General features: G+C 38.7%; 1 protein-coding gene across 2 annotated transcripts in view; it reads left to right on the forward strand.

Annotated features, from left to right (window-relative positions):
- The window catches only part of CUBN (cubilin), a 140592-nt gene that overhangs the window by 24401 nt on the left and 91930 nt on the right, over positions 1-24261 (forward strand). For both annotated transcript variants that reach the window (XM_068673837.1, XM_068673838.1), the window contains exons 22-27: positions 435-565; positions 8361-8547; positions 10735-10895; positions 11425-11606; positions 12516-12672; positions 15256-15443. In XM_068673837.1, coding sequence (XP_068529938.1) covers positions 435-565; positions 8361-8547; positions 10735-10895; positions 11425-11606; positions 12516-12672; positions 15256-15443 — 1006 coding nt within the window. The remainder of the gene's footprint in view (positions 1-434; positions 566-8360; positions 8548-10734; positions 10896-11424; positions 11607-12515; positions 12673-15255; positions 15444-24261) is intronic.

Raw genomic sequence — 24261 nt, forward strand, 5'->3', positions numbered from 1 at the left:
AAGGTACTGAGCAGCATCTATGGACTGTAAAGTAGTTGGCTGACATGGCAGTATTTTGAAAAATAAGGAGCAAATGACTGTCATAATAGAATGGAGAGTGTTTTGCAGCCTTACTCTTCTGATATCTACTCTGACTCCTACAAAAGAGTAGAATATGTTGTAGGCACAGCATGGACTAATTTCAGTAAGATTTGACAACTTGACAAGCATTTTTTCCTCTCACTTTGTCACATAACTTAGCTTTCTATCGTTGTCTGTGTATCGTACTATTTAGCCCCATGATACAGGGTATATAGTTGGGATCTCTATCATTCAATGGAGGCATTTGTGTACATGCAACTCTTCAAACTTTTTGTGAAAGATGAATCCTCTTCCAGTAATACAGGTGCTTCATAAAACACTGCCTCTCAATTTGGTTCTTCTTTTTGCTGCAGGTACTGTGGAAGATCAATTCCACCATCACTCACCAGTGGTGGCAACATGATGACGTTGTTCTTTGTGACTGATCACAGTATTTCATCTGAAGGCTTCTCAGCTCATTATATCTCCCTGGATGCATCAAAAGGTAATATGTCAGTATGTTCATTATGCAAATTAAATGTTTTCAGTTATCACTGTAAATAAAGCCTGTAAGAAACATAAACATTATTTTCTGTTTTAACAGAAGACTGCCTGGTGCCTCTTCTACCCCTTCTTATTTATAGCTACTTGACTTACAAGCTTTTCCTCTCTGGGAAATATGGCCAAAGCAGAAAGGAATTTCTATAAGCAACACTGCAGTTTTCCTTAAAAAGACAGTAAATGATGACATGGCAGAATTGCATGAATTATTTAGGAGAAGTATTTCTTGAATTTGCTTTCTCAGTTCTGAGCTGAATATATGTGATATAGGAAGCTTAGCAATCATGGACAACTCGCTTGAATGGGAGACTACCTGAACATCTCAGGTGCCATAAAAATTAGTTTAGTCCCTATTTAGGTACAGTGTTGATGTTGGGTAGGGAAAAATCACACAGTATGAAATTTGGTACAGCAGCAAAATAACCTGAGTAAAAAATAACTTTTTTTTTTTTTCATTAAGACAGAGTACAACTTTTCAGTCTCCAACAGGCTCCTGTTAAGCCTTAAATCTATTCTTTAAGTATTTGCTTTTATGGGGCAAAGATGTACATATGTGGGGAAAAGATTATCAAAGAGAATGGCTGTGCATTCTCTTAGTTCTCTAAAGCAGAGAAAAAACTGAGAAATTACTCAGAAGTGTGACTGATTTGAAGGTTTTACGTGGTGGGCACATCTGTGTTTTCAAACTGTGCTGAAACCACCAAACCTGTTCCAGTGTTTGCATGTCTCTCCAGCACTGAGAGCTTTTTTAGTAGTGACTGAGCTGCACTTGAACAAGCAGCCTGTTGGTGAAAACTGTTAAGTACCAGTTTCGTAAACATGTATCTGCTATTGATCTCCTCACTATGAAACACAGACCTGGAGCAGAAGGGGATGTGTGCAGGTAAAGAGAAAGATTCTGCCTAGCAGAAACGTACCTCAGAAGAGGTAGAGTGGGACAATGCACAAAAGTAAGAATGAGAATATATTTATAGCTGGATTACTCATGTGCCCATCACTAACCAGGTTCTGTCTGGTTCATGCATGTGTGCAGGCTCTAAGGGATTTATTAGATGAATAACACAAATTCATAGTACTCATCTTTATGGTAACAAACTACCAAAGACAGATCATTTTTTGCTCTTAGTTACTTTAATTATTTTATTTTACCTCCTTCCCGAGTTTCTCCAACCTATTTAAAAACAAAATTTTCCAGTTTCTGCCTTGTAAAAAATAACTGCTTTCTTGGTGACAGCTTGGGCAATTTGGCTATTATTTCATCTCTCAAGCATGCGTGTAGGCGAGACCAGTACAGATTTTGCCACTGTGTTTTCATTCATTACAGATTACTTATAAATCCAAATAATCCATTTTTTCAGCTGCCCTCATTTATACTTGAGTTATCTGGCATGGAAACCAGAAGGTCAGTAAAAACAATAAAGATAAAATAAGAAATATTTCAAGGAGGAACCTTTTGTTTATTGGAAAATAGTAGGCCAAAACCAAGTTGAGCTTTGAAAAATCTTTCCAAAAGAGACTCTAGCTTGAAAACTCTGACTCCTTACTAATGAAAAATTGTGAAATTATCTACCTAGTAAAGAAGGTATTTTTGTTGTCCTGTTTTTGCAGCTGCTAACCATGGCTTCTGTAAATGTGATTCTGTTGCTTGTTACTGTGATTTTTTTTCCTTTTTTCTTTTACCTTACCTCAAGTTAATATTTCACAGGTAGTTTCAATTCCTTCCTAATAGTTCCATAGTAAGTTGTCTCACAGTTTATCAAGATCAAAATATTTTCCACTCAGCATACATCTATAATTATGTCTCTGTTAATATCCTGTTTCTCTGGTTTTGTTAGTTATCTTGGTGCTGATAAACCCCGTTTCTCTTTTCACCTTCTCTACTCTGCTTCTTTTCTTCCATGTACCCTCCTTTACCACCACGATGACACCTGGAATTTCTAGTTTTCATCCAAAGCACTGCTATATGCATCATGTGAGGTTCAAACTGTACCAGTATTGTCCATAGAACGGTTTTAAACTATGCCTTAGAAATGAAAAGCTGTTTTCTCTTCAATACTATTAACAACTAGAAACTGTATTAAAACTTTATATAAGAACTATAAAATGTCTTAATTCAGTATTTTAGCAACAGATACGATTTTTGTGTGAATCTTTCCGCATAATTTTCTTGCCCCATAATAAATTATTTCTTTCCCCTTATTTAATTAAATATCTCGACTACTTTTCAGCTAAACAGAGCCTTTGATGAGAAGTATTGCAAAAGGGCTAATTCTCAATTTATTCTCACTCAGACCCAGAACTATGTTCTCTAGAATAATTTTTTTTTTGGATAAATACTGAAACTGCGACTAATAACCCTATAGAGAAGTTGAAACTACAACTGCTTTTCTTTACAGAGATTTCTCTTTTTGTCTCAGCACAAGAATAGTAATACTGTAAAGTCATAAATACTGGACTGCTAACATTCTTTTTCGATTAAGAATAAAGGGTTTTGAAGCTGCAAATTTTGAAGGCAAATACATGTATGTAGGCTTTACTGTGAGTAGTAACTCCCCACTGCCCTGAAATTGTATCAAGTTCAGTTTTCCCACTGTGAGATTTTTAGGCCTGCTATTCATCTTACATATATTCAGTTACACTGAAGTGGTGAATTGTTGAACATAATCATATCTGAGAGATTTACCAAAGCTATGGATTTTTTTTCTTTTTTATTTCTTTTCTTTACATCTGCTGTCTATTTTCTCCTAAGAAAAATATGGTTCTAATAATGTTCCTTGTGCAGTAAGAATCCTTCATATTTTTTGAGCTATGTTTTCTTAGCCAACTACAGTGTAACCAATATCAGAACTGGTCAAAGCTGTTCTGTTTCATATTAGATGTTTCAATAGGCCTTTGCCTGGAGTTATTTTGCAGAGAATGAGCTATTGAGAAGATGGACAGCATTATCACATGCATCCAAAAAAAAAAAAAAAAGAGAGAGAGAGAGAAAGAGCAAAAAAAGAGGATATATATGAATGAAAAAAATGGCTTTTTTTGTAAAACAAAACTAAGTTTCTTCTCCATATATCTTAGTATGTTGTATCTGTGGTATATTAATTAGTTGAAGAGTAGCCTGAGAATAATTGTAAATCTGTATTTCCTTGTCAACAAAATTGAATACCATGACATACATCCATGGCCAAGGTCCATAAAGTACAGACAACAGTTTTAGCAGTCTGCCAGCTAGTAGCTGTGAATAGCTCATATGGCAGGAATACAAATGGACATCTTCCAGTCAAATATGCCCACATGATACTCTGTTGGTTAAAATGTATATTTCCCACTTAAACTGTCTATACCTCAGTCTGTCTTTTGAGGGGGAAGTCACATGGAAACCAAGGTAAATTAAGATCTATCTCCTAGAGTCCAGGACTCAAATACCATATAGATAAGTGTTACAATAGCTGTATACGTATTATGATAGATTTGGGGTTTTCTTTTGCATGCCTTGGCTGACCAAGCCACAGAGTGAAAATTATTGAAAAATGTGAAATTATTGAAAAATCTTTGAAAGGACTCAGTCTTTAGTGGAAGTGTTACTCAGGTCTTGAAATAATGAGATCACAATTTTTCAATGAAAATGAGACTAGGTTCAGTGTAAGTATTTCATTGTCCTTGACTTCTTCACTGATCAATGGGTACTTACTTGGTTTGCTTTGCGGTGTTTTGTTTGTTTGTTTTGTTTTCCATTAAAGAGACTTTATTTAAAACATTTTTCTGAGAAAAGACAGCCTTAACAGGTCTGTAAGCAGATTGCCCTCCTGATACATTTCTTATTCCTATTTACTATTCTTTTTATCATTTTTATTATTATTTCTCTGGCTTTGGTGAAAGATAAGAGTTTTCCTTCTTATCAGTCTGAATTGTAAATGATACAATTAATCAAGAGAAATAACTTGGCTTTAAATAGCTTAATTGTGTGACATATGATAGCTGACAATGAGTTACTGCAGGAACTAGAGTTTGAGAAGAAAGAAAAGTATTTGAACCCATTGACTTAAAAGTGTACCCGAAGGTGATAGATTTGTGTGTCTTTATTGATAGCTGAGTACAGTTTGAGATCTCAGTTCACATTATGCTGACCAAACCCAGTAATTATCAGGAGGTCGCTTGGCTTTTCTCTTCGGTTGAATGAGCAAGGGCACAAATGGAAAGCAAAGTCTGACAAATATGTTGTGCACATATACAGGGCATGGTCAAATGAGGCTGAGCTAAGACAGAAAAACTAGCTGGACTCCTGCACACCTCTTAGGCATCTGCTTAGCTCACGCTGAGGAAGAAGACTCAATCAGCTGGCAACTGGCAGCTTTTTAGGCAACTGGTTATGTTTGGTCAGGTTATTAGTATGCCTATATAGGCCTATATGTGTGTGTATGACTGTGCAGTATGTGTGTTTATGCATAGATAAGGAGAGAGCTGGAGGTTCTTTTTGAACAACTGTACCTAGTGTTTTTGAGAAGTTTGGGGCTGAAACACTACAAAGAACCTTTGTGTATCTTCTTGGTAAAAATTAAGCCTGTTAGATCTGCCAGCAGCAGTTACAGAAGGCCCTGAGGTGCTTTTTCATTGCCTGTGGAGAGGGATATATTTCATGTGATAGTTTCTTCCTTTTTTTTTTCCCTAAAGATGCATTACGTTACATAAGGGTCTAATTGTTACGAATCTGAGTTTTCTTTTAGCAGAGTGAGATGGAAAGAAAAGTGCCATTTTACTTATGACACTATATTTTTTTTCGATTAATTAGAATTGTGGCAACTGATGAATATCTCTTTATAGGAAAGACATGGTTATAATTTTCTGCACTGTGCATGACTGCATGAGTGAGTGGTACAAAAGCTGGCATTTAAGGCTTTTTTTTTTTTTTTCTTTCCAGAAGAGCAAACATTCAGTACCAAAATCAGAAAGCAGATTGAATAGCTTTTGAAACTTCACATGCTGGCAAAGCAAGACGTGCAATTGTCCACGACAATTGCTTTCTTCTGATTTGCATTTGCTGCAATAACTGTCTTCAAACTAAACTGAATTTGTGTTTTTTTCAGGCATATTGTAAGCACATTATGGAGTTAGAATGTTTCCTGAACTTTGGCAGAGGATTCAAAGTTCTTTTTACCTGCTAACTTTGCTAACAGTTTTCACTGGGGTAACTAGGACTGCACAAGCACAGCCCCAACTGCTGTGTTAGTGAGGTGGTTGCAAAACAGGAGTGCCAGCTCTCTTGCTGACACGAAGAATGCAACAAATTAATCCATTTAACAGAAGAGTGTTGGCTGACACAAAATGTGGGTTTGTTTATGCTTTTCCTAATCTTCATAGCAGTGTATGTGCAGTTTACACTTGGATTTCCTTCACTGTAGCCAGAGGTCTGACATTTCTAAGGCAGTCACTGTTCCATCATACAGTCATTGAATCATAAAGGTTGGAAAAGACCTCCAAGATCAACCACCCCCCTACCACCACTATCACCCACTAAACCATGTCCCTAAGCACCACGTCCAACCTTTCCTTAAGCATCCCCGAGGGATGGTGATGCCACCACCTCCCTGCACAACCTGTTCCAATGCCTGACTGCTCTTTTTGAGAAGAAACTTTTTCTAATTTCCGACCTAAACCTCCCTTGGTGCAACTTGAGGCCATCTATATTTATTCCTCTTAGATCATAGTGAAGATTGTTATGTAAAGTGTGGAGCAGAACACAGCATCCAGTTTAAACTTAGCACACTTTGGATATGAATTTTTGTATGGATTACGCCCAGGAAAGCAAACTTTGGTGAGGGAGGGAACCTTGACAATTCTGTGGAAACTATTCTTAAAAGGGATGATAAAAATAATTTGGCTTCCTTGTTGATAATTTTACCCTAAGGGCCCTTATCTAGTACATCAGTTTTAATATTCTGCAGGCTGAAAGACAGTATTCATGATCTCAGCCTCTGAGTGAATACGGAGTAGCAGTATTGCAACCCCTCTATGCATTAAGTGCTCATAAGTCAGGCACCTACCCTTCCAAAATCAGAAGGTAAAAATTATTTAGAAATAAGTAACCTAATAAATAACACACCTTTTCAATGTATTTTTTGATTATGTTCTGTCTAACAAGTCTTTAAGAAAACTCTGGGTCACATTTTAAAGTCAGATTTCTAACCCTGCAGGCAGGGTCCCCAAACTGTATGACTTAAGGATCAGGGGTTTGATGCTTCATATGATGAAACACCATGTCAGAAAACTTCATTTCTTATATTTGCAACCTGTAGGATCTGAAAGAGGGGAATAGAGGACCAGAACAAGACTCCGGGGTTATCAAATTAAGCCTATAATTTTAGCCCCTGCCCTTTTTCTGCCAAGAGTTACATCGTGCGATCCCATTTTAAAATTAATCAAACTATCATTAAAAAAAAAAAAAGAAGAAAGAAAGAAAAAGAAGATGACTTTTTTCCTCTTTTTGCTTCTGTTATGTTGGTTGAATGGTTGCTTTAGAAATTGACTTCCTGGAAGAAACTATCTCCTGATTTCTGCGTATCTGTATTCATGGACAGTTTCTAACTTTGGAGCTTGTACTGTCATTAAGAGAGTGTTACGTTTTTCTTGTTCTTCGTGCTTCTCAACATTTTTCTCTGTCTTTTTCTCCTAAGCTAAACTATGTAAAATCTTCTAATCTTGCTTGCCTTCTAATCTAATTCCACAGCATCTCCATAATTTCCCTCTTACCTGTTCTTATTTGATTTCTAGAACACTGATGACCAGGGTTATCCACATTTATCCATGTGACATGTCAACACCGCCTTGTGTAGTGGCATTGAAGCAAGTGGCTGGAAACATCTCACATGGATCACATTTCTTCTTGCCCTTTTTGAAGCCAGATCACAAAGGCTTAATGAGATTGTGATCAATTAGTACATGACAATTGTTCTTTCCAGAATAAGTCTCCTGTACCATTTTATAGAAGATACTTCTATTTCTAGCCTTTACGTCTGTGTTTTCAAGGAACTTTTAAATTAATTTATTTATTTTTTAAAATTATTGCTTGGGTCCTGGCTCAGTATTAGTACACTCTATTTTCCTCTTTCCAGCTCATAATACCATGATGCTTCTCCAGCAGTCACAGGAGAATTGATGTAACTGATTTTAGTATAAGGTTTTAAGTAGAACAGCTTTGTCCTCACAATCCAAAGATTATGCTATTTTCAGGTGATTGCCCTTTATGGCCCTGAAAATGGGAAAAGAACTTAAGATACAAAATCCCCATCTCCCAGGTCTAATTGTGGGGAATGCCTAAGAACAACACAGTGTCTCCTTGTAGCTAGAGACTGCATTCAGTTTCCACCACCACTGCTCTCCAGAAACTTGGGAATCCTACTTCTGGTTTTGATCAAGGCATCCTTCACAGTTTTGTCTTTTCTGCTTACCTGGATTTTAGGTCAAAGCCAGCTTGACAGCTGGAACTACTCTCATGTTGCCTGTTTGTAAGAAGCATGGCGTTCTGGTAAAAGCAGAAAAAAAAATCAACTCAAATATAAGAATTTCCATGGAAAATCTGGATTCTGTTTTCAGTTTATAGTGATGACGTTCAGCAGTAAGATATGTCCAGGATGTGTTATAATGCACAGGAGCACAGGATGTTTGCTCCTCTGTCTGTTGGAAATAGAAATTTCCTGTTAATTTAACACAGATATTAAAATTCAGACTTGTTTCTGTTCTTTTTTAAGTGTGCTCACACAACTACACTACTGAAACTGGTGTGCTAACATCTCCAAACTATCCAAATAACTACCCTGTCCGGACAGAGTGCATATACACCATCACAGTGGGAATAAACAGACAGATTGTGCTTCGCTTCACCAACTTCACCTTGGAAGGGAATATACGCTGTACAGAGGATTATGTAGAAATCAGGCAAGCCTAATTATTTCTGTTTTCCTTATTACTTATAACCACCAAATTTATCCAAATCCACTCATGCATGTTTGGAAGCTATAGTTTTAACTGTATATCTGTGCTGTAAGGGTGAGAAAAGGAATTATCCATTATCAGAAAACCTTAATTGCTACCTTCCCAAAGTAGTGTGTGTGGACTCTGGGACTCTGTTGCCCTGCACTGTATTTTGGTTGTTCCTCAGAGTGGAAACAAAGAGTTTTATTGCTTGTTTCATGAAATATTGTTTTATGATTATAGTCTTTAAAGCGCAATTTTCTGTGATGCAGCACTAGGCACATGCATAATCTGTGATATTTAGCTATACTGGTATCACTGTTAATCTTAGCATATTGACATGGTGATTTCTAGTAAATTTTAGAGGACAGAGAAAAGTACAAGGGAGAGAAGGTAATACTTGTAGGAAAGATAGCTGCATGCTTACAACACAGCTTGCACCAAGTAGTACGATGTGTTGCTGTATGGGATTTGCACTTTGAATTGTCAGCGCTCCTATTTTTCTCCTCCTGAGCTAGCTCTCTGGATGAACTGTATCTGCAGAACTGCAGTGTGGTTTTTGACTCTGAGTGTGCCATGAGTTTTCATGACCTCAAGGAGCACCATGATAGAACTAAATCTGAACATTATACTAGATATTGGTTGGAATGAGATTCTAAATTCCTGCTGGTTGTTTTCAGCTGTACATACAAACTGGAGAAAGTTATGAAAAACTGAAAGACTTTTTCAATATTTTCTAAGTGAAGTGTTTCATTTTGAAACAACAATCAGAGATTAAGTTTAATCTAACTTTATTTTAACAGTTGCAGCCTTAATTTGGGATTGACCTGAATTACAGCAGTTTTCTTTTTCAGTTTTTCACCTCAAAAATTGAAAAGATTCATTTATTGCATAGATCTAACTCTGATGTGACTGTAAAGATCCCAGCAGTATTAACTAGGTTTTCATATAGTGCCAGAACATCACCAAGTGTAACTCAGCACATTGCTGCTGTTGTAACTGGATTTCCACGAGATGACTCCTCAAACCTGATACCCTTAAATAGGGGTAGCTAGATTAGTTTGGTTGAGGTGCCACTCTGGGTTCTTGTCCTGAGGTATCCTAGCATAAACTACATTCAGTCAACTAAGAAAATGTTCATCTGACCACAGCTGCAGGGACTGAGATGCAAGTGAGAAGAGTTTCTGGCACAGTTCTTCAGCTGCTAGTAACCTGAGATAGCAGCAAGCACTTTAATTTGGGAGGGTGACAAGAAAAAAGACCTTTGAGAGTTACAAGATCTAAGCAGAAGTTTCTCTCAAAAGCAAGGATAAACCTGTGAAAATACAATTGAAAGTACTGCTGTTTACTTAAGAAACATCATATCAAGATGACACATATCTAAGAGTAAATGTACTTATTGTTGTTCTATTGACCTGTGAGGATATTTGCAGTATGATTGCTTGATATGAAATTATATCATTTTTATGCTAAGATTATAATGCAATTGATAAGCGTGTTGTTACCATCTTTTTTTTTTTTTTTTTTTTATTCCCATGAGATACATGCAGCACAACAGAACATTGGATGTGCATCCTGATTAAAGTATTATAAAGTGTTACTGAAAATATTACGTAATTGAAAGACTATGGATGGAAATAATTGGCTGTAGAAACAATTGTGAATGCATCTTGCAAAATATGCATCATATGAGTTCTGAGAAATGGATTCCTGTTTGTGTGGTGGCAAATAAACATGTTTTAAAAAATAAATTAGCTCAACTGTGTTTGTGCCAGGCAAGAAAATGAGAAGTAAGAATGTTGTTTTTCCTTCAAATTAGACGTTTACTTTTGGTTACACCATTGACTGCCACCTTGTAGAATACAGAGAAAGTCCTGCTTCTGCAGCATTGAATACACTCGAGATACTTCTTGAGTCTGTCAGTGTATTGACAGCTGAGTTTAGACACTGGACATACCCAGCAAGCAGGTGCTTGTGGTAGGACCACAAGCAGCAAGACATCTCCAGTATTTAGTAGCTGTCTTTCTGTGGAAGATTAAAAACCAGGTTTAGTCTTTCCCAGGCCTGAAAGAATTCCAAGATTTTTTGCCGTCTTAACGTTTCTCACACTTTCCTTCTTTGACCCAAGGTTTTTATTCTCTGTCATTCTAGAGATGGAGGCTATGAAACTTCTCCTCTTCTTGGAAAATACTGTGGTACAGACCTGCCTCCTGTTATAATCTCTCATGGTAACAAGCTGTGGATAAAGTTTGTAAGTGACATATTTGGCACAAGACAGGGATTTTCAGCAGAGTGGGATGGCACATCAGCAGGTAAAATGAGTATGCCAAGTATAAAACTGTTTTGCACGTCTCATTGATCTTTCATTTGTATTTTATTTCTAACATTTTCCCCACATCTTTTCTGCTTCCCATGTCATAAAATCTCTCTGCTAATTATATAGTGGCATATATATACTGAGGTTTTTTATATCAAGAACTTAACTTTCTTGATCTATGGACTTTGTTTTTCTCCATGAGAAGGATATACTATTCCCTAGATTTAATGTAGCATCAGCTTTCACCGATGTTTAGGAAAGTAGTGGTGAGCAAGAATTTAATGAAGATGTTTTTATTTGGAAAGTAACTATCAAACAGGAGCAGTCTATAAATTAGAAGGTTAATATTTCTAGGTGCTGCTGGCTCCCTTACACTTACTGTTGTCTTAATGCAGATTTTTGGTTTATCACTCATGACATTCAAGGCATATGAAAGAATTCAATATTGTGTATCTCACACATAACCTCTAACTCTCCACTGTTTTTGATGTTAAATATTGGTTTGGTTTCTTTGTCATTATCAGGTTGTGGTGGGACTTTGATGACAGCTTCTGGCATCCTCATGTCTCCCAACTACCCTATGCCATATTATCGCAATTCAGAGTGCTACTGGTTGCTCAGAGGAAACCGAGGAACCCCGTTTGAAATCCAGTTTGAACAGTTCCATCTAGAGAATCACTCAAAGTGCAACTTTGATTACCTTGCGGTATGTACCCCATGACCCTTTGCTCCACAGCAGGCAGCTAAGTACAATGAATGCAGAGGCAAAGAAAAGCACATGGATTTGGTCTTCAAATGTTGATATGTGAACAGACACAGAACAGGAAAGCTCCATGCTACCTTCATACCTGGTGCTCAGGGACATGGTTTAGTGTGTGATGTTGGTAGTAGGGAGATGGTTGGACCAGCTGTATCTTGAAGGTCTTTTCCAACCATAATGATTCTATGATTCTGTGGTTCAAAGCAGCAAGAAGACAGGCAGTGGTGTCTGTGTATTGCACAAAGGTAAGAAAAGCGTTTATGTCTAGATGGGCCACTTAAACAAAAATAGGTCTACATCTATTAAATTCACTGTGTTTTGGGCCAAGGACTAAGTATGGTCTCCTAGCAAATTACAAGGAAAATGGCACAATAGTGTAAATAACCCTACTATTAATCCCAAATTCCATATTCAAATCGTTGGTAAATTATATGAATATATTTATTAGAATTGAAGTGGAGCACAGTTTTCCCCTATCAGTGAGTAAGCCCCTCCAAACCCACCAGTATTTGATTACTGGCTTCCTGTTTTTCCACTGATCTGCTTGTTTCTGAAATGCCTGTGAGGCTTCATTTGAGCAAAAAATAGTATTTAACCTCTTGTGTACCCAGAAACAATCCCCTAAACAGACATTTGGCAGGGTAAATTACTTAGATTTGTAATGCTACCAGCTTTAGTAAATTCAATAGTCAGCATTGTGCTATCAAAGTTGAAACAGTTCTAGTTCCTCAAATTCTGTAGCAACCAGCAGAATCACCGAAATTATATTTTATGGAAGAACCAACACACTTTTCTGCCTGCTTCTAAATTCCCTACCCTTCTCTCTCTCTCTCTCTTTTTTTTTTTTCCATTAAGATATATGATGGCAACAGCAGCAATGCTAAACAGCTAGGTAAATTTTGTGGGACTCAGACACCACAACTCATCCGTTCAAGTGGAGACAGTGTGTACATAAAACTAAGGACAGATAGCAGTCTGCAAGGTGGAGGTTTTTTAGCTAAATACAAACAAGGTAAGTAAGCAAAACAAGATAAGAACATGTTTCTATAGTTCAGCTTGGTCCTGAAACTGTCTCGCAGTCCATGATCTTATTTATTCCTGAACACAGAACAAAGCATGGAGCATATCACTGACCTAGATTCTTTAGTCTGCTCCAGTCACAAGACACAGAGAACTAAAAATTAACTACCCCTCTACCCACCACAGAGATAATCTCTTCCCTAGAAGAAAGTTGGTGAGGTGGCCCTGCTGGCCCTGCTGCTATTACTTGTATCAGTGGTACTTTCCACTCCAGAGTTACTCAGAATACCAAGTGTTGGAAGTTCCTAACAAGGTAAATTGGACTATTCTTTCTCATCTGTTTACGCAGCCTCCTGACCTTTTAATAGAGAAGGCAGATAGAATATAGGCTTCTATGCTCTTATAGCTGCTGTGAGGCAGGATTGCAAAGGGTAAAGGTGTTACCTTCAGCCTTCGTGGATTATTTCAGGTGCTTGGGATCATTTAGCCGACCTGGAACACTTCAAAGAGTTTCATTTTTTATATTTTGTAGTAAGGGTCACAATTTTCTTGCACACATTTTTATGTACAGTTGTTCTACCCCAACATATTGGAATATTAACATTTGGCAAAACAAACAAACAAAATACAAGAATATACATGAAGAATTAAAGTTTTCTGTTCCCAGTCATAACCTTGGATATCGTCCCAGTGTTTTCTTTTCTCCTTCTACATTCTAGTGTATATAGTTTTAGATATGCTTTGGAAGATACGGAATTTCACCACACACATGTGAGCAATAGGTATCTTTGGGTACTCTAAATGACAGGCCCAACTGATAGAGATAGCTTCAGGTTTTTAGCCATTAAGTTGCCTTACATTTTGCACTAGTAAATGAATTCAGAACAAAAACCAAAACCCAACAAAGCTATTCGTCACATGGCACACACTATAATTAGAAGGGTGAAGTAGTGGTGGCTCCCTAATTCCTTAAAGATATATATAAAGATACATATATATATAAAGATAAAGATATAATCTACCTTGAAAATTTCAGACTGCAAAATCAAGACAGTATATTGGAATAGGGTTCTTTCTCCCCCTTCCATTAATTAAATGGAAAGCACTCAGAAAACCTTCAGATGTAGAGGTACCAGATAATGTATGAGCTATGCTTTACATTCATATTTAATTCCTGAAGTTGCACATACACCAAAGAAAGCTTTCAGTAGCTTGTCCAAAAGCTAAAATTATGTAGGAACTAGTGGTGTAAAAGAAGGATGTTTAGACGCCAGATGCATTTATATGAGCATGAAAGAAAGGCAATGATGAATTGGAAAACATTGCAAAGGAAAACATTGTATCAAATTAACATTCAAAGGCACCTTTGTGCCTGATAAGTTTCTAATAAAATCCTGATGGCAGGGGGTAGCAGCTTTTGCCCATTTTGCATTCTTCAGAATCCATTTCATGCTCTTCATCCCGTCCTTTCAAACAGTTATATGCTTCAGTGTAGCTTTGCAGAAAAGCTCCACTCCACTAGACCCTGACCCTGACCCTCAGCTGTATTCTGAGCATTTTGAACTCCTAAAAACACAGACCTTGCTGCTCTGTAAATCATTTGGAAAGAATCCAAAAAATGTGCAGGAGGTAGGTGTATTATTCTTTTTGACAGACAATAGAAGATTTTTGCAAGTGAATCTCAGCTATTTCTGTTGTTCAGACACTGCAGATTTGCTGTGCAAAGCAAGCATCTCGTCCTGCTCCATTCCTCCTGCCCACGTCCTGTCTGTGCATCACACTGCTCTGCTCCTGACACACACTGTACACTGTCTCCAGAGAAGGAATCACCCGTATTGACATCTGTCTTTAGTGAAAGACAGATTCAGGAAAATGAGACTCACTGACATAATGCCATAGTTGTCATTTCATTCTTTGTCTGGTTTAGGTTATTTTTAAATTTCTTTGTCTTTCAAGGAAAGCTCTCGTTATTCCAGGTGAGTGTCCAGTACTTCTGCTAGGCTGTTATTATATGAATCAACATTAAAATCATGGCTGCTTTTTAAAGAATATAGTGCTCACTTCCAGTTCCTGTAGCTGGAAGCACTACAGTTTCCATTTGTTGTTTTAGCCAAGGATTATTTTCTTCTAGTTTGCTGAAATAAACCACTTTAATCTACTAGGCAATCTTTGTTGAGCACCCTCCCCCAGAATTGTTTCAAAATGATGGAGCAAATTATTAACTATTATTAGTTAATAAAAAATAAATAGAAGAAAATATGTTTCAGGAATAACCATGTGTTTAAAACTGAAGAAAATAGTCCCTCTCTCCCCCTTCCCCCCCAAAAAAAAAAAATATAATCTATGCCACAATATAAAAACTGGCTGATAAGTCTGCAAGTGCCAGAAAAGAAGACCATTCTTTTTTTTTTTTTTTTTTTTTTCAATTCTCTTTTTGCCTGTTTTTTTTTTTTTTCTTTAATCTGTGGATAAAAATATTTTTCACCTCATAATGGTACCCATAATTTCAATTAGTATTTTTGAGATACTGAGTTAAAAAACACTGCACAGATATAATCTATCACCTCTTTTTCAGATTGCCACGAAGTTCTGACCGTTAACCGTAGCCATGGCATATTGGAAAGTTTAAATTATCCAAATAATTACCCCTTAAGTGAGCACTGCAACTGGACCATTCAAGCAACAATGGGGAACACGCTCAACTATAGCTTCACAGCCTTTGATTTAGAAGATGGATCTGACTGTGACTTTGACTACTTGAAGGTATGTACTCGGGTTTTAGAAACAAGAACTACCAGATCTTCTCCAATAATGAAAAACAACGAGGATGCAGAAGACCAGGGGTAAATTTATCTTATCTAAATGTAGCCATTAAAAGCTGTATGTCCAAATGTATTTTCCCTATTTCCACTGTGGTCAGTAGGGAGTGAAGCACTGCCAGAGACCAATTCATCCTGCCTTAAGACAGATGTCTGCAGCAGGGAGGACACAGGTGCCTAGATTTGATACAGAGAGTTTAGATACCAATTTAGATTAGATGCACTGGTTTTTATGGCTGCAGCGAGATGACATTGCAGTGTCATGTAAAGAAGTGGAAGAAATTCTGAGATTAGTAATGATTACTAAAACACAGTGGACCCAATTATTCTCTTCTCAGTTTCATCTGAAAAGTAATGGGGAATGTTCAAAAGCTTTAAAATATTTTAATTCTACAATTTTAATAGAAGGTTGCTGTGTCTCTTGATTACATTAACCTACTTGTCATAGTTAACCTAATTCTTTAAAAGGACTGAAAAAAATTGAAATTATCCACAGAAGAATTTTTTTTTAGCTAAATGAAACAATCCAGTCAATCTAAAGACAAATATTTTCTTATTTCGATTCCTCAAAAAATCTATTTCTAGGACGACTGAAGATGTATTTTCTCTCAGTTTTGTACTTCATGCTGTGTGAAGTAGAATGCAGTCATGATCACTGCTATACTGAAGGTTATAATCTTCTGCTTACAATTTCAATCTTTTGCTGAACCAATCCATCCTTCACATCTCACCCTTGTACAGGATGCCAGCACACAGCCCCTGTGCTCTACTTAGGTTTTGCACAAGAGGAATTGAAATTTAGAGACATATTAGAGAAGGCTACTTACAGCCAACAAGAGAGCTAAGGAACCGTGCCCACATTTATTGGGATGCTTACTTACAGCGGGCTCTTGCAGAAAGTCAAGCAACAGGCCTGGCGTTGGGCTAATGAACTCCCTCTAGACGTTCTCCCTCACTCCCCCTAACTCCTTATTATGCCATCTTTCAGAGCTCAAAAATTGGTAATAAACTGGCAAAAAGTGGAGTTTTTTTTCCAAATTTATTCTGTTATTGGCCAGGAGTGGAAAGAAATAATAGACATGCAAAGAAAATAAACAAGGGAGCACTGTATTGAGAGCTAGCAGAAGTTGCTTAAAACCTTGTTCATTTTTTGTGAGGAGTCTGAAAAGGAAATACTGGAGCCAAATGGAGAGGCCAGTGCTAGTCTCCAGATTCCTAAGCCCTTGATCCGTGAAAGGCAGGAGCCCTGCACACAGTAGCCAGCCAGTGAGGAGCAACAAACTTGCCAGAAAACACTCTTCTAGGCGTAGCTCAAGGCTGGAGAAATAGTGCCAGAGGCAAGGACCTGATCCAAAGCACTTAAAGAACAGAAATAAAACACATCAGAGGGAGGGAGCAGATGGGTAGCAGAAAAGTACTTGTACTCTTTGTTTTAACAATGTTTCATTGCTTCCAAGCAAAGAAAGCAAAGACTGAAAGAGGTATAAAGAGTAAAATGCAGAGGTATAAAGAGTAAAATGCAAGGGAAAAAGAGAGTCATGAAGTGTGTTAAGGAGGCTTTAATTTGCAATTCATGTCACATTACTTGAACAAGTCTTTCTCCAAATGCCATTAAGAAATACCACTTGGAAAAGATGTTCTTATTCGGTTGTTGCATGCTGCACAAATATGTGCCATAGTGTAAAAAAAGAGAACAAGGTTGAACCAGCCAGGGAACTGACTAGCATTTGCTCTCACCCTGTGTCTTGCGAAAGGGAGCACATTGGCAAGGCTGTGAAGTGCTCTGTGGTGTAGGGGAAAGGGGGAATCATCTGGAACAAGTCTGTGGTTCACTTTCTAAGCAGTCTGCAGATATTTGGGACTTCTCGGTATGAAATCCATGTGGAATCTGATTCCATGGCAAATTGGAAAAAGGGTTAATGTAAAAAAAAGACAAAGAGTCATAGCTGTTCAGCTGATATAAAATTACTTTTCTGCCACATGCTAGTTTTGAGATTTGTTTATTGCAAAGAGGCCTAAAAGGGGAAAGCTCTGATGCCCTGACTGACTGTAAGACTGGGAAAACAGAGGTATAATCCTGTTCACTGCAGTCCAAGCGGGTGGTGCATGGACCATGTGCCAGAGCTCTTCACCATTTCCTTAGAGAAAATAGGCAGCTGCTGCTCACGCTGTTTCCACATTGCTCCACTCACAGGACTGAGTGGCCACTGGTGCTGATCAGGTCTCTCTTCCCCCAGGTGTTTTCAGGTATCCCTTTTCCCACCTCCTTGGGGCTTGGTGACAGCAGCTCTTCCAGCTGAGCCCCTTGCAGCAGGCAGCAACACCATGCCTGTTTCTTAGCTCTGTGACTGCCCCAACAGGAGCAGCCTGGTGATCCATGGTAGTTAGCAGAGGGCTGGTTTGGTGGCACTTGATGGGAGGCTGGGGTTGGGAAGGATGAGGGCTAGCTGTCAGGTTGGATAAGGTGATGATCACAGTTGTGATGGCAGAGGAATTCAGGGAAAGAGATGAGTGATACAGAAAGATGAGACGAAATGCTGCAGAGGTGTTGTGGCAGAGAGCTGAACAGAGTACAATCAAGAAATGGTAGTTGCAAAAGAAAATGATGAACAAAGCTGCTTTTAAGACAGCAGGAGAAATAGATTTAATGCATATTTTTATGACATCATTTGTGTCTTGAACTAGAACTCTGATTTTTTGGAAAATCTTTCTGATTTCTGTAGGAGAAAATTATGGTGGTTGGTAGGGCGGGGAGAGCTAGAGAGGGAAGGCTGCATTCCTGGTACTGCTGCCCCTGGCCCAGACGCTGCGGTTTGGGTCCCATTCTCTATAATGGAAAAGGGCCTGTTCTTCAGCTTTGTGTTTAATTATAGCCTACTCTTCTGACCCAAACCCACATGCAGTATATGCAAAGAGCATTCTGCTTCCTGACTAATTCGATCTGATACACACAGAAGACATTCATTTGCTGTTTGCTCCCTGGCTTAATCCCCATATGAGTCAGAAATTAAATATGAATAATGACAAAACCAAAAGGTCCCTCACACAGGTATTCCTAGTGGTTGGCTGTTACCAAAGATGTTATCATCACTTAGAGCAAATAACGGTTTCAAATCAAAGTTGAGGAACGAGATAGTCAGATGTCCAAAGGGTACAGGCAAGTGCAAGTGCAGTGCACGGCTATCTCAGACTGAAATGCAGTCACAGCTGTGCAAGGAGAAATCAGCCATGTGTTGCATTACCTATTTCCTTTTCTCCTTTGATCATGGGATGCTTGTCGTGAGCCAGAACAGCTGCTGGCTGGCATTACTCATGGTGAGCAGCAGTCGCTCTCGGCAGGGAGCCTTGAGTGACTGACTTGGCCTGGCCTGGCCAGGGCCTGCATCTCCACTGCTGCGGGAGATTAAAAGGATTTATACCTGTGCCAGGCAGGAGGGAAGAAGCTTTGCTCCTCTGATTTGGTGGTGATTTTCTGCCCTTGTGCTTAGGTGCCAGAAATCAAGAAGGGACAGTGTTGGAGTGAGGCAAACCTGCAGATTTTTCTAGTGGCAGCCTCCAGCATGAATCTGATGTGAGCACTTCAGCAAACGCTCAGTGTGCTGCATATCGGCCTGTCAGACGATGTTGGCTCATTGCTGGTAATGCTCACAGGATGCCTGGCATTTCGCAGGGAGCTTTACAGTGATATTTCAAGAATAAAAGATGACTTGCTTGTGATAAATACTTTTACAGAAGTGGCAATGATAAGATACAAGGCATACCCAAAGAGCAGACTGGTTCTTTGTGATGCTGGACTAACTGTAATTAGATTGGAAGCTCTTTAAATTATATTTCATGCTGTGGCTTGGCCTAATAACCTAACATTAGTATTTCTAGAGGAGTCATCAGCCTGAAGACAGTGAGATATTGCAGACAATGACATGGAAATGTCATTCCTTCCTCTACACTCACCAGGTTATTAGCTGAACAAGCATATATTTAACCCCCATCTACAATGATGAATTACCTTCTTATTTAGTATGACAGAACATAATCTCCACAGAAGCAAAGCTATTTTATAAGTATGGAGAATGTAACGTTACTGCCTGAAGATCAGAGTCCTGCAGTAAGATTGAAGTTTACTCCTCTCTTATCTAAGAAAAATATTATTTGAAAACCACTAATCTTCCTGTCCTGCAGTTAAAAACTTCCTCTATATTCTTCTGTTCACAAAGTATAACCTTCCATGGAAGTCCAGTCTGTTTAGCATTTGCTTTTACAAACATGGGGAAGACCTTGCCCGGCCTTTTGCAAGATGCCACCAGCCTGATAAGCAGATAGTAAAATGTCATGTGGCAGGACAAGATTCGGAGCTCTCTAAACCTCATGCCCTTTGACCTGTGCAGCATGTTAGTCTAGTGGCAAGGATGGAATTACCATTAACCCAAAGGTATCACCAATGGTATTACCACTGGGTTAATGTAAAAGCACACCTTATCAGGACAGCTGTCTGGCTGATAACCACAGTGGCCTTTCACCGCAGTGGCTGCAAGGCAGGACTTTATTCCTTTTTGGAATAAAGCACTTCCTTCCTTACTTACTGCCAGTGTCTTTCGTCTTTCAATGATTAGACTTAGGTGGTTAAAATACCACTGCGTCCTTTATATATAGATGTTATCAAATGAGTACAGTAATTAATATGACATCTGCTCCCGAGAACTGTTTCATTTCCTTCTGGTAGTAACAGGATATGTCCTTTTTTTTTTTTTTTTTTTTAAAAAAAAAAAAAAAAAAAAAAAAAAAAAAAAAAAAAAAAAAAAAAAACACCACAGCAGCATTCCAGAGATGTGCCATAACATCCTTTTTCTCCATCTGTGAATAATGCATTAGATAATTGTTTCTTGCACCCAGCTGGTCATCCTCTTTTTTTTGTTAGCTTCCCATAGGGGAAAGGAAGCTTACCCCGTTTCTAGTTTTGCTCTCCTCTGTACTTGTAATTAGTAAATATACTTAAACTGTATTAGGAGATTAACATTATGACATTTTATCTATTACTGTGCCTTTTTAAAGTGCTGCAGGAATTCTCCAAGCACAGAGAATGGCTTTGCTTATGGCCATGCATTGATTTACAAAATGTCACTGGTAGTACATCACCTTGGGGAACCAGACGATATATTAAATATACCCGTCCAGGTTCTGCACACAGACATCAAATTACAGCCTGCTGGCCAGGCAGCAGTGATATCCGTTAATGCAAGCTGGCAGCACGCCAGCCCATCCCTGAATTCCTTCAGGGATTTATGGGCCTTCACGAGAAGTTCTTTGGTGTAAGACTGAAGGGATAAAAAAAAGTGACAACTGTCCTCGGGTCTCTGTTGCAGACCTCACCGTTTGTATACATGGAGATCTCAGCTCTTGCACTGATTTTCAGTGAGAGAATCTCACTGGGTAATCAGGAAAAGGCCCAAACTCTGTTCACCCTATACAAGACTGGCTCATGACTCAGATTTTTCTGTTTTCCCATTTCCCTGCATCACCACAATTGAAGTACACTTTGGCTTTACTTTTCAAAAGGTTACTTAGAAGCAGGCTTCAGAAATGCACAAAGAAAAAAAAAAAAATCACAACTGCTAAATTTGTCAGTGGTGAAATGGTTGCATGATGCTTACAGAAACCTCAGATGACAAGAAGCACGAGTGGCACAGGAAGGCAGCAGAAACTCTGCTCTTGGACTTACAAAATGAGTCAGAGCTTCATGGACATTTTGTTGTCTACGCCCTGCCAGCTCAGAGCAATGTGACTTTGCCTGTACCTTCAGAAAAAAAACACTGTACAATGAAGTGACTGTGAAATACTAGCACATGTAGCTGATAGCGTGCGTGCCCCTTGCTGGAGGAATAGCATTTGTAACTCATTTAATAGTGCTGGATTCTTCTCTCCTTTGTTCATCCCATTCTCCAAATTTTTCTGGAAAGCTTGGCCAGTGTGTAGGACCATCTGTGCAATGAAGCCGCTCATCCCAGTCAGTGCAGGCATCACAATATGAAGCTATACGGCGTCAGGAGAAAGCCCTCCTGACCTAATCAAAGCTTCCCCTCATCAGAGGGAAGCCCACAGAAGAGGCAGAGAAAACCATACCAAACTTTGAGGAAGGGCTTGTCCCTCATCTTCCTGCTGTTTCTGTGAGCTGGCAGTTTTGTTTTCCTGAAAGCATAATGGACAGGAACATTCCCAATCCCTGCCCCCATCCTTTTTTTTTTTTTTTTTTTTTTTTTTTCTGTATTTTGCCAAGACCAAGCTGCACCTCTCCTCCATTGCCACAGCTACACGTGATGCAAATTTTCTCAAATGGGGAGATTCCCAGAGAGGATCCTGTACCCGTTGGCCTCTGACAGTGTCAGCATGATGATGTTGCTTGTGCTGGCAGTTTGATTCACCCAGACTGGTGAAGCACTTGAGGAGCAGCACAGAGCCATGCACACAAGTCAGCAGCCCTGCAAACTGCTCAGACCCGCCTAGGCTTCGTTTTGTGGGCTCTCTTTCTCCATTTCCCCCAGTTGCTGTGTTCCCAGGCACAGCCCTGTCTCTTTGTAAGGTGTTTCTCCCACTGTAACAACTTTCTGCTGTTATTCTTATATCATTTGCAGAAACAAGTCTTTCTTAGAAAGTTTGGAATAATCAGATTTGTCTGCAGTCAGAAGTTCTGGTTGTTTTGTTTTTTTTTTTTTTTTTTTTTTTGAGGAGGTAGTAAACAGGATTGGAAGAGATGAAAACTTCTTCTTTAAAAAATGTCACTGCAGTTCGATGCGGAATTTAACTTTGCTTGAAATTTTCAAAGGGTTTTCCCAGGGAAGTGGTCACGGCTCTGAGCCTGCATTTGGATGATGCTCTCAGACACATGGTCTGATTTTTGGGTGGTCCTTTGGGGACCCAGGAGTTGGACTTGATCTTTGTGTGTCTCTTCTAACTCAGGATATTCTATGAGTATTTCAGACTTGGGTTATAAGACAAAACACAGATTCTGATATGAGTCTTACTATTATAAAACATTTATACATTTCCATATGTTAGATATATCACAAAGAGATTAACTGGTGTATCTATATGTCCAGTGACCCATGATAAACTCTATTGCACTATGGAAGAAAATGGGTAATTAGTGAAGGAAATTGCCTACAGTGGTCAGAGCAAGGAGTTTTATCAAGGGTCATCTAGGGCATAAACATATGCGAATATTAATGGGGCTGGAGTTAGATGATCATTAAAGTCCCTTTCAAAACAAACCATTCTACGATTCTAAAACATTACTTATTACTTATAAAACATTATTTATAGAGAGTTTATAGAAGGAGGGCCTTTATCAGGTGGTACCTTCAAACACTTTTCATCTTGCAACCACAAACATAACCTTATGTCAGTCTCCTGTTTGTGCAGAGATAAAAATAACAAGGCTTCACAGTAAATCACTGGAAATCTTAAGCTGCCTTTGTTTCTGTGAAAGCTATGTTGCTGTGGTGTTAAGCTAGAGCAATGTGCCACATCCTGCAGCTTCACTTTGTTTCTTTTCTCTGGCTGACAGACCTGCAGGTTCTTAAGCTTGCACTCTGTTTCTTCTCAAAGGAAATGTACTGCTATGAAATGGATTATTTTCACCTGTGTTAATTCTTGCTTTAACAATTAGTGGTGATCTCTTTTTTTGTAGTGCATTCTGGTAGTTGGATGATAATTATATTATCTGTTTTTTGCATTATTTCATTTTCTGGTAACAGATTTGTTGCGATGTCATCACAACTTCCTTCTCAAAAACTTACCTCTTCAGGAAGAGCTGCTACCTGTAATCACTGCCTCTAGTGTTTAGATCAGTCAAAACAATGCCATATTAGGTTTCACACTTTTAAGGGGAAGGAGATGCTTGTCTGTGTCAGAATAGCTCCTCAAGGATGTCTCTAGAGGCTCCAGTGGTGGGTAGGACACTTGTCATGGTGATCTAATCTAAGGTGCAATCTCCTTTCCTGAATTCTGCAGACAGCCCACACCTGTTGTGGTGTTGTCTTCAGACTACAAACAATGACTCAAATTGAGAGAATAATTGATGTAATTATTCATTATTACACAATGAATGAATGCCATCTGATAATAGAATTATTGATGACAGATAATAGAATTATCTGCCCAAAATAGAATTATTGGCAATGAAAATGAGAACTCTGAATGATCCCTTCTAAAAATGAGGGGGATCAGTATTCATAGGATGGCTTATCCCCTCATAGGAAACTGAAAGCTTGCCTTTGATGAGTCCATCATCTCCAGATCAAAACTATGGCTTCTTCGTATCAAATATTTGTAAGCAGCTTTTTTTCCAGAGCAGATTAGGCTAGGAGTTTCCCATTATAATAATTTTTCTGATGAAAAAATATCCCTTTTCACAGAGAAATTTAAAGTTTTGCCCTAAGAAAAATCAGCTTCCTGCTAGGAGAACAGAACAGATGGAGCCCCGCTACCTGTCTGGAAGGCTCCTGCCAGGCTCACTTTGCAAGAGGAAATAGTCTTGACAAGGCGTTCGGCTGCAAAATGTCCACGCTGCACATTCAAAGTTTCTTTCCTCCAATTTACTTCTTTCCACATAGCAGAAACTCTGTTTTCCAGTAAGCTTAGTCACCGAGCCATTACTCCACTTCTGGCAATGGGCTCCTCTGCCACAGGTCATGTGCTTTGCTTTGCTCCTCTGAAGAGCGGCGAACAGCTGTGGCCTGCAGATCATCATTACTGGTGTTAGTGACATG

Source organism: Anas acuta, chromosome 2, assembly GCF_963932015.1.
Source record: "Anas acuta chromosome 2, bAnaAcu1.1, whole genome shotgun sequence".
In the NCBI taxonomy this organism is placed as follows: Eukaryota; Metazoa; Chordata; class Aves; order Anseriformes; family Anatidae; genus Anas; species Anas acuta.